Raw genomic sequence first — 11,764 nt, forward strand, 5'->3', positions numbered from 1 at the left:
GGCAAGGGGGGTGTTGGTGAGCCGTCTTTCCCTTCAGGCATAATTTCTGGGAGAGGTTTGCCTGGCTGGTCTGTAGGTAAATGGCAGTGAAGCATCGCTCCCTGTGTAATACTGAAAAAGAGTTATTAGTTCAGTTTATTTTATGCATTAGTAATGCACGTGATTTGAACACTGACACCTCGGGGAGCTTGATGCAATCCTCCTGAGATTAAAAAATATGATTGTAGGACATTGTATTTTTTGCTTTAAATCTAATTTAATACAGAGAATTTCATGCAGTACTGTGCAAAAGCTTAAGATCTGGCTGTCTTTGAAGACTTCCCAGAACTTGGGCCCTATGATAATACGTTTTAAAATACCTAAAGCTTGTTCTGCATTATGGATTTTCTAAAGCCTGCACTTTTGTATCTACTTACTTTAACATGCTTCCTTTTTGTTTGCTTTAGTGGTAGAATAAGAGCTTTGGAGAGGAATAAGCTCACAAAGAAGACTTTAGAACTGGCACAGCAGTACTTCTTGCCCCCGTATGCTTTCCAGATTCGAGTTGGTGCGCTGTACCTTCTGTATGGGCTCTATAGTACACAGCTTTGTCAGCCAAAACAAAAGGTAACTTTTCTTGAGGTTTTATTCTCAGGAGATACTAGACATAAGATATATGGTATACTTCTGTCTACTTTGCTATCGTAAATGGGTACAGCATTTACTCTCACTTTCTTAAAATAAAAATATTTAGAACCAGATGGTCCCTTTGGAAAACATAGCCTTTCAAACACCTTTGGGTTTGAGAACTTACATGGTGGTGACTAAAATATTACTTCTACCTGCTAAATTATAGCTGTGGTCTCAGAAATCTTGTTTGCTAGATGAAAAGCTCTTCTCTGTTCAGAAATGAAGACAACTGACTTTCAAAATGGGAACAGAGAATGTGCTCATCAGCTGTAGGATGAACTCCATTACAGCCCCAGTTGTTCCTTAGAATTTCAACAGAATGAAGGGTGAATGCCTGAATGACATGCCTCCTTGCTGCTTTTAGGACAGGAGACCAGTATATAAAGGAGTTGGAAACTCAGTGCAAGGGGAAGTGGTTTACTTGTAAACTGTGTGATGTAAGTTGCGTGCATATGCACAATTGAGTCCAAATTCTTTAAATAAGAAACTGAAGTTGAAGTAGGCTACAATGATGCCATTATGCCTCATATCCTGAGTTCAGTGAAGTCAATACCTTTTATGGAGATGAATTTAGGCAATTTTAAAACCACTGCTGTATAGCAACTGTTAGAGAGTACAGGAATTATCAAAGAAGCTAAGTTAAGTAGAGAGAAAATGAAGTGGGCAGGGTAGATGTGAGAGGAGCAAAAGCAAGAAATGAGGGAGGGAGAGTTCTATGGGCATTTCATTGGCAGCAAACCTAATCGTCTAGTGAGTGGGAGTCCCCTCGGTGCATGTTGTTTTTCAGACACTTAAGAATGTGAAGAATTACCTTTTTCAAATGTCAAAAAGGACTTGTGTACCATGTCACTGTCAAAGAAGGCTGCAGTGAGAATATTTAACACAACAGTATAATGTGCTTATCCACATAAAATTTTGATAGTAATAACAAATGTTATAGTAGGATCCTTTCTGTAGTTCTGTGATCACGTGACTTGCTACACCCTAGACATCCAAGTATTGCGTATAGTATAACATGATCACAGTAGTTGGCGGAATTAAATTTTATTTGTTGAAATATGCAGGTTGATAGAACAATATGTAACTGTTCTGTTGCAGATCAGAATCGCGCTCAAGGATTGGCCTGAAATCCAGAGATTTCAACAGGATCTGATAGACTCCCAGCATTATGATGCAGCATACATCTTTAGGACACTGCGACTTGCCAGAGCATTCCATTTCACAGCAATGCCAAAGCTAGTGAGTTATTACATTAATGACTTACCCTTTTTAATAAAATACCTTCAGCTTTCAATGGCTAACAGTTCAACAGCGCTCGTATTCAGTTTAGCTTTGAGGCTCTGTTGAAATGTAATACATCTTGCTTATGTAGCTAGGGATGTGATGTAAAGCCTAGAGTGTGTTTGAATGCAACATGCTTCTCACGTGAAAATATTTTTTCAGTATCTAATATTCTTATTAGATTTGAGATGTCTTATCATTTGTGGAAGTGAGCCTGGATGCTGGATTAAATTCTTGACTAGTGAATAATTTTTGAAAAGTGCTGACTCTGAGCACTTGACAGTAAAGCTGCGTGCTATTGTTCATGAGATTGCTTTATGCCTTTCAGTATCTCTTGATTGTTGGATATGCAGTAAGAATTCTCAAGAGGAGGTGCCATTTTAAGTTTGCTTTTAGGTTATGAAACATTGTCTCTTACTTTAGCTAAACTACAGAACTAAGAAGAGGATTCAGGAAAATGAATTTAAAGAAGAATTTAAAGACCCAAGTAACAGAGTAAACAGCCTCATCACTAATGATGTATTGGAGGTACAGTAACTTCTAAACTACAGATTAATCACTGGGGTTTGTTTTGGTTTGGTTTTTTTCTTCTTCTGTTGTCCAAGAGCTGTAACTTCTCTAATTAGCACAGTCTTGTCCTTTGTAAGTTGTCTTAGGGAATGCAGACTAGGATGATGGCCAGTAATTTTACTGAACGCTCACAAATATGGCATTTATCTTGAAAGAATTGTGGTACTTTTCTCAATGCTGAAATAGATTCTAATGTTTTGTGATTTTGCCTCAGTTAAGATATAAAAGGGGAAGCGTATAAATGATTAATTGTCACTTAGGCAGAGAAAAATGGAAAATGGTGGGCAGGAGGAAGCATGTTTGTTTTGATATGTCTACAGGTTGCAGTTGGAGGCTTGATACTTGTGGTAATATGAATTTGCTTATCTGCAAGTTTATAGCCTTCTCTAACCTTTATTTCTCCTTTTAAAACTTAGTTTTGTTTAATATATAATACATTTTATAAAAAAATGGAGTAATTCAAGCCAGGTGTAGGGTCTTACATTGCTCATTATGAGTCAGTAATCAATCTTTGTTTACAGATTTTTCCAGTTGCTGCTAGCAAATACGTATCATCAGTAAGATTGACTACAGTGGTACAAAACTCAGTAGTGAAATGTCAGGGTGAGAAGATCTTCTTCAAAAGGAGAAAGTAAAATGCTTCCTCCAAAGAGATGAAAGGAGAGCACTGTAACAGAATAGAAACTTCTATGAACACTGATCCTAGTATCACTGAGACTTCCTTCTTAGTTTAAATAATGCAAGATACTCTTTATTCTTTTGCTTATTTGGTGGGCTCATGGGAGAGTGCTAGGTAGCAGTATTGCTAGGCTCCCTAAAACTGAACTGATCTAAACGGAATCTAACACTCCTCCTAGTTCAGTGGTATCCTTAGAATGGTTTTTGCCCTGTACTCAGCACTGGTGAGGCCACATCTCAAATACTGTGTTCAGTTTTGGGCCCTTCACGAAAAGAAAGACCTTGAGGTGCTGGAGCATGTCCAGAGAAGAGCAACAAAGCTGGTGAAGGGCCTAGAGCACAAGTCTGATGGGGAGCAGCTGAGGGATCTGGGGGTGTTTAGTCTGCAGAAAAGGAGGCTGAGGGGAGACCTTATTGCTCTCTACAGCTACCTGAAAGGAGGGTGTAGCGAGGTGGGGGTCGGTTTCTTCTCCCAATTAACCAGTGATAGGATGAGAGGAAATGGCCTCAAGTTGCACCAGGGGAGGTGTAGACTAGATATTAGGAAGAATTTCTTCACAGAAAGGGTTGTCAAGCACCAGAACAGGCTGCCCAGGGAAGTTGTTGTGTCACCATCCCTGGAGGTATTTAAAAGACCTGTAGATGTGGTGCTTAGGGACATGGTTTAGTGGTGGACTTGGCTGTGCTAGGTTTACAGTTGGATTTGATGATCTTAAAGGTCCTTTCCAACCTAAATGATTCTATGATTCTCTAACCCTGGTTTTGTTCATTGAGGACTAATATTTCTTTACTACTAGAATATTTTTTTTTTTTTTTCCCGAAAAGAGTTTCTTTTTCACTTTAGGAACTGATGAACATTCATGACCACTATCAGAAAATGAAGTGCGTCATTTCAGCTGACAAATCCCAGCCAGACAAGGCCCTGAGCTTGATAAAAGATGAATTTGTAGTTACTCTTAAAGACATAACCTTGGAACATCAGGAATGGCAGCAGAACAGAATGGTAGGTAATATCAACCATTATGCTGTGACAACTTAACAGTGTGTGTGAATATGTTAAGAACTGTCTTTCATAGTGTAATTACCTCTGTGCATACTTTGTAAATCTCGGGCTTAAGTAGAAGGAACTGTAACACTGAATACATGGAATGAGTAAAACCCTAGGCAGAGTTATGGTATGGGGGAAGGACATGGACTTTTATGTGGTACTGCCTCTAACGTAAATGAGTGCTGAGAAGTAAGCCCTGGAAGACGTGACTTATGGGCAGTATTAGAATGACCATGTGAAATACCTCTGTAACACTTACTCTTCGATCAAGGAAAGACCATAGTGTAAGATTGAAGAAAATGGGCATGTGTGTAAATATTTGTTTTGTTTTTCACAATTCTGGGATTTTAGCTGTCTTGTATACGACAGACATTTAAAAAACAAATTTTTTTTTTTTCCCCAGAAATTATTTCTAAATGCTAAAGAAACTGATGAAATATCTAATGAAAAGGAGGAAGAGACTTTGCTAGAATCAGAGGTAAGAAAAATGAACCCCTTTGCTACATTGCACAGGGCAAATCTGTTAGTTTTTTGACTTCAGATCACAGGCTAAGCAGTGTATAGCAAGGCCCGATAGTGTCAAAGTAAGTTCCAGGAATAGCTAGTGGGTCTGGTTGGTTTTTCTTATTTGATTGGTTTTGTTTTTAAATCACATTGTTTTCTGTTAAGCTGTGAGCATTCACTGGTGTGATAGCTCTTAGATGCCCAAAACAAAAAATCTCTTTTGGGTAAAGATGGGAAAGAGCTGTATTTTCATGGCCAAACTCCTTTATGGTTCCTCCTGGAGTTTCAACTAAACGCAGTATTCATTTTTTATGCTACAAAATTATCTCATGTTGTACTTATGTGCTTATTTCAACTTTGAATTTGAGTAAGATGTGAAGTTTCAAATTTTATTTTGTCCTCCTGGGCTTTGTAACAGTGAAGGCAACCAAAATTATGCTCTGCTTTTTTAATGAAATTTGAACTTTTTTTCTTTAAGTAACAGTTTGGCGACATTCTCATTATATAGAACTAATTACAGAATTACAGCCATAGTGAGATACTGCTCAAATGATTGTCTGATGTGATATTTCATTTCAATACTGCTATAATAGAATATGAAAACTTTTTCTGACTGATATCTTGTTTCTTTGCAGGGCTCTGAAAGAGCAAATGCATTGGCTAGAATCAAATACAGATCTTACTCTGCAGTTGTTGAAGTAGGTATAAAATTTGATAATAGGGATGTATTTATTTTTAAAGACAGTTTTAAGTACCAGATTAATGTAAATGCTGGGTTAGAAAGGAATGAATTGACATTGCACTTTGTCATTCAACCTTTAAACGTTCTAGTTTTCCTAACACATTGGGGAAATCCAAAGCTTTTATTATTCTTGTTAGATTTATAGAAACAGTGTAGATACGGTCTATGCTTAGGGGATTTTAATTTACAAGGTGTCTTTTAATGTCTACGCTCCATTTAAGTAGATGGAATTTTAAGCAGATGGAGTAAAAATACTTGCAAGTTTAATTGCTCAAATTCCTTGAAGTTTAGATATTGGAGTTTCTGAATATGCTTGCAAAAATGGAACTTACGGGTTTAAAGTTGGTTGGAAGTTCTTGGAAACATTGTTTCAGTAACTGCTACTTTAAAAATATTGTTGATTTATCTTTTTTATAGCAGGTCTATGAGAAACATCACAACTTCCCTTGTTTATTAAAATCTCTTAATTGAAAAATGTATTATTAAATGAAACAGCTCTGGAATGTATAACAATCCAGGCTTGTCAATATGCAGTGATAATGTTTTCTAGGCACCTAAACAAAATATGACAGTAAGGAGGCTTTATGGTACAGCAATTTTCAGAAGTGTTCTTTTTACTTGCACACAGCAGTGTGCAACATAGTGTAGGTTGATACCAACAGAGAATGGTTTGAAAATAAATGAATGTTTCATTACCTGAATTTTAAGTGATACACCCATTAAATCTTAGAAGGGTGTTGTCCTGTTAAAACTGGAGAACAGTAACTAATGGCAATCCTCCATCCCTCCCTCCCTCCCTTTCTATCCCTTCCCCACCCTGACATGGAAGTTGATGCTTTGGTCCTTGCTGATTTGCTAAGTAATGGGCGACGTGCAGTAATATCTAGCTGTAGAAATTTAGCTTTTTTGTATCATTCATATCTATGTTTGGGTTCTAGGCTTCCAAATCCAGAAGACATCGTCAAGTAAAATTAGAATCTTCTGAATCAGGATCAAATTATGGGAAATCTCCAAGCCGAAGTAAAAAAGCCAGTAGGAGACCACAGCCAGCAAGGAGAAGAGATTCTTTGGAAATCAGAGGTATTTCTCCATTGCATTCGTGAACCTGGAGAGACTGTAAAAGTTTATCCGTTGCTTTGCTAGCTGAGGCAGCTGGGTTAAATTTTACTGTTGATCAGTGGAGGTAGAAGATTAAAGAAATGTTTTGTCGTACCAGTATCATAATTGAACCTTCTTGTCTGTTTTCCACAGTCTGGTCAGGTAGAAAGACAAAGTGAGTGTGTGCAGTTTATTGTTAATCTGAAGTCTTATACATAGTCCTGCTCATTTTTCTTTGGAAAGGCATGACCTTGGAAAAGTATAACCTGTGTGGCAACATCTTATTTTTTCCTATTGCCATATAACAAACATACTGAAGGTTAAGATATGTGTCTAACTGTTTCTTCTTCTGACAGATAGCTTCTAGTTTTGAAGCTATGTTTTTGATGAAAATCAGCCTATCTGATAATCCTGATACTTCATACTATCTTAATAAAATCCAAACTAAATCTTGCCTGTTTCTATTCTGTTTCTGAGCTCTTGAAGGAATATCCTCTAACATTTCTGAAGAGAAAATGATACTGATGTCTTAATGATGGTGATTCTTTGTAAGACTAGTACCTGCACTATCACATTAGTCATTCTCCTTCCATCTGATACTTGTTAATTATTTTATTCTTTTGTTCTTGAAATTTTTAATACTTCCATGTGAATAGAAACCTTTTGTCAACAACAGATGTAGTTTCAAAATGCTCTTCAAATTGTTTCCTTAATTGTTTTCTCAATATTGCAATTGTTACATTGTAACAGTTCTAGATATGTTTAGTTTATAGCTAGCCTTAACTTTTCCCTTCTTGACAGGAGGGGTTTTTATACACCTGTGACTTGATTTTTGTGGTTCTATTCTGTAATTCTATTTTATTTCTCCTAGGCATTATAATTTTAGCTAGTAATAAAACACAATTTTAAGGAGCAAACTTTTTTAAAACAGGTACAGAGTACTTATGTCCAGTCTTCGGGACCTTTTTTTTCTTACTTTGAAATGCACACTGGAGGGAAGTACTTTCAACTGCTTGTACTTGATATCGTTCTGGTTTATCTATACTGGTATAAGAAGCATTGGGATGTCCCTGTATGCGCTTAGTGAAGACCCTTGCTTAATGTACTCAGAAAAAGACTTCAAACTTTTAACAAGGGATGTTGTGGAATATTAAATGCAGATGTCTATAATCTGCCCTTGAATGCTGTGGAGAGGATAGAATTTTGTGGGTGACAAGAATGGCTGTCTATGGAGTGAAAATGCCTATAGAAAGAATAAGTACAAATAGAATATAACGGAGTAAGTGAGGATATGGTGAATGTTTTTAAAAGTAAGAAAATTGGACTAGGAACTTCTTTCTACCTCAGACTGGAAGTTTTTTCAAAAAAAATTGACTTACCTGATCCAAAGCTGCTAAGTTAGTATCTTTTTCATTTCTTTCATTTGTGAAGTTTGTTGAAAGTATGATGCTGAGACCAACAACTTAAAGGATTAGCCATTTATGTGGATTCTTGTTGCATGGTGTCATCATTTATGTTAATATGCTCTGAAAGAGATCAAGTTTGAGAACTTGGGGACTGACTCATTTTGGCGTGAGATGAGTGTAAGACCTGGTGTGAGGGTACTTTGCTAGATGAAAAGAGGAGTTGAGGAAGAAGAGGGAGATCAGCTATCTGTTTCAGGTCTCTGTTGGAGAGATCCTATCTAGTGTTGCTGATCTTTGCCATATCTGAACTGACCAGTGATTGATTTAGTTCTTTTACTGTCATAGCATTTATGTCATCTGGATTTGTGCAGTTTTACTTTCTAGGTATTTGCATGTCCCTGCTTATGCTTTTTTTTTTGTCTTCCAAAACTTTCTTTAGATCTCTTTGTCTCACAGTTCTGAAAATGTGGGAAATTACTTAAGGAAATTATCTTTCTGATATCCAACTTTTAAATTGATGGAAGTTACTCTGCCGTTTCAGTTTTTCATTTACTTACTATTTATTAAAGGCTAAATGAAATTGAACAGCAAAATAGTTTTGAATGAACTGTATTTTGAAGACAGGATTTAATTTCAAAGTTCTAAACTCTGTTTTCTTACTTGCTTAGCTTCTGCTAGAAAAAAAAGTTACTGAGAAAATTCATCCGTCTTCAGAGGTGACCATGAGGCAATGTTGCCTTTGCTTTACTTTAAAACAGTAGATGAAGTGTTGAAGAAGAATAAGGGCATTTTGAATTATCTCTGGACTAAGTTAGTGATTAATATGCCTTAAACTGTTAATTACTTCTTATTGGAGGTTTCTTTAGTGAGCTGTATGAAGGTACTGTGAAACGTAGGTGTTTCTTTACAAGCTTTGACTAGAAAGTCAGGAGAGTAGCAAGTGAACAATCTTTTAACTGCTGGACTTGAGATGTAGAAGCAAAATTAAAAAGCTAACATTTTTTCCTAAAAATCTGTCTGCAGGTGAAATGCAAGCGGCAAAGGAAACTGTTACTCGCCACATTGGGATGCCTGTAATCACAGAAGAAGAGAACTCGGATGAAGAAGGTACAATGATTGAAATTCTAACAAACCAGTGACTTGGTTTTTAATAGCCCTTTGCTATGTGCTGTATTTTTCTGAAACTAAAACTGATATTTTGAACCATGTGTTGCTGCCTTGCAAAAGCTAGATTAGTTTTCAGCCTGTAAATTGTTGCATGAAAATTGCAGCTTTGATTTGAGACTTTGTTACGAGCACACACGTGGTGGCAAAAGTCCTGTGAGTCATGTTTTCCTACATAGATTTCATCATTGTGTGTTCAGAGTTAAAACTGGTCCAGTTAAAAGGAGATTTACTCTTCTATAATACAAATCTGGCTTGAAGAGTTCCAATGCGTAGGGAAAAGTAGGGTTTTTTGGTCATTCCCCACTTACAGAAGATACCTATTCTAGTAGCTCTGGGTACTTAGGTAACCTGCACTCAAGGTCAGAATGGCCCTTGCTGCCTTCACCTTTGTGGCAGTAAGGGGACATAGAAGTTTCCCCTCTAGCCTTAGTTTCAGCTGGGCGATGCACAAGGATTAAATTCCTGTATATGTGTGCAGTAATAGCCGCCTCTGCTGTATTAGAAGTTGTCTGACATAGTTGGGGTAGGATTGTGGGAACCACAGCAGAAGAGTGGGTCACTTTGCTATCACTCAGGTTACTGGAAATAGTGTCATTTTTATTTGGAAGCAATGGTGAAGCAGGTTTCTCAAAGCTGATGGAGCTGCTCTACAGAAGTATCAGGTGCATATAGTACAAATTGAGATGTTAGATGATCTTGAACTGCTCTGTAACTCAGAAGCATCAGGGTCCGTCCTCATTATTGCAGGAGGAGAACATAAGCACCATGGAAAAGACACTGTACAAAGAAAGTTGCATCCTCTTTATCCTGAGGTACCTTATCTAGCTGTGCTCTGGGAAGAGCCCAGCGTACTGCTTTGCTGCTGTGTCTCGGACATGGGTAGTGTTCTGGGAGAGGAGCTGGCCAGCTAAAGGTGTGATTTCCACTGACAGTTCTAGCTAGTCTGATGGGTCTTGCTTACATAGTGGAAGGCGGACTTGATAGACCAGAGGTACTGGTTCTTAACCTGAAAGAGTAGGATTTAATTAGGTGGCTTCAAGGGGAAGCAAAGGGTTAAGTACAACTTCTGGAAAGCTTTAATGACATAGATGAGTGTGAGATGTATATCTTTTGGAGTTAACTATCCAAATTTGTATATAATGGAAGTATATTTCATACAAGGGAGCATAATAACTGTTAAAATATATTTGTAGTGAGGTAGCACACTTATATTTGCTCTTTTTAAAAGCAGAAGAGCATCTTGTAGTACTGAAATGAGATTACATTCTCTGATGACCTTAGTTGTAGGCAATGTGAATTCTGTCAATTTTAAATATTCAAATTGAAGGCACAATGGTGCATTAAATCTTGTACTTTATTTACTTACTTTTCCTTCAAGTTCTTGTGGACAAAAAGTTTCTTTCTAAATCAGTAACATTCTCCATTTCTCAGAATTTGCCAGCAAATTCTGAAGCATTAAAAATACTCATAAGCAATGTCTTCAGGTATTTTGTGCTTAATTTTGTGAATATTCCATTTGTCAAATTCACAATGAAATCTTAAAGGTGTTCATGAGGAGCAGAAAGCTCTCAAGATTGAGTAAATTTTGAAATACAGTGTTGTGTTCATCAATGGAATTTTAATTGATATTTTGAACGATAGTGTGCTGTAGAGTCTAGAAAGATTTTTTTTTTTCATATTTAAAATCATGGTGAGAGGGATTGGGAGGGGATCTCAAGAGCTCATCTAATTAATTTCTTTTGCTGGGCAGAATTAATTCTACTTTAATCATTCCCATAAGCGGAGATAGATTGAAAAGCTTGTCAGAAAAATATCTTTATTTCCTTTCAGAAGTATCTCTCCCCAAGAGGAAAAGAAGATGTTAGAGGATCCAGTTGGAGAAGCAGTAATGTTAATTTTAATGACAAAATGTGAACGTCAGAGGTAACACAAAGTGCTTGTTTTCGATGTCTTTGAACATACAACAAGAAGTGTCTGGGACCAGAACTACAGGTGATGCTGGGATACTGGTAGTGACTGGTATACCTTAGCTGTCTCACAGTACAGCACCTGAGGCCTTTATTCACCTGATGAATGCTTCTTGTGGGAGACAAAGTTGCCGTGTTTGAGGTGGAAAGAGAAGATGGTTGCTTGTTTTATTTGGCTGGTACAATGTGAGTTATCACTTGGAACTCATGTTGGTCTGCAATGATGGTTTTGTCTGAGACTGTTAAAAGAACAGCTCACAAAGTATTTGCCTGTATGAGATGCATTTGTAATCCTTTATCTCTGAACATAAAATTAAGGTTACTGACTGTTGAAAATGAGTACAATAAATTCTTTTTCACAGTTTAATTGTTCCATTTTGTAGTGTGTAACTTCAGCAATGTTTATCATGGTTTGATCCCATAGGTGTGGGAAAGGAACTTGGTGATAAGCCTTTTATTGTACTCTGTCTCCTGCAGATGGAATCATTGTATATTCAAATGAAGAAATGTAAAGTACGTTTATTAATTCTGCTGTACAAGGGCAGGACTGGAATTCAAAATGATCTTTATAAACTAGGGAGAAGTAGAAGAAGTGGGTGTGAAAATAAACATGAAGCTCAGTACTGAGAACAGG

The 11,764-nt window shown here is 37.0% G+C and overlaps 1 protein-coding gene across 1 annotated transcript; it reads left to right on the plus strand.

Moving 5' to 3' along the window:
• Positions 1–446: 446 nt before the first annotated feature.
• Positions 447–11,028, plus strand: SNAPC1 (small nuclear RNA activating complex, polypeptide 1, 43kDa; the record flags this gene model as incomplete). The annotated part of the gene is made up of 9 exons (XM_009704885.1): positions 447–606; positions 1,768–1,908; positions 2,374–2,478; positions 4,043–4,201; positions 4,650–4,724; positions 5,386–5,448; positions 6,431–6,572; positions 9,020–9,103; positions 10,994–11,028. Coding segments are annotated over 9 exons (964 nt in total), but the record flags the coding sequence as incomplete, so codon positions are not given.
• Between the last annotated feature and the right edge of the window lie 736 nt (positions 11,029–11,764).

Source organism: Cariama cristata, unplaced genomic scaffold (genome assembly GCF_000690535.1).
Source record: "Cariama cristata isolate BGI_N322 unplaced genomic scaffold, ASM69053v1 scaffold20767, whole genome shotgun sequence".
In the NCBI taxonomy this organism is placed as follows: Eukaryota; Metazoa; Chordata; class Aves; order Cariamiformes; family Cariamidae; genus Cariama; species Cariama cristata.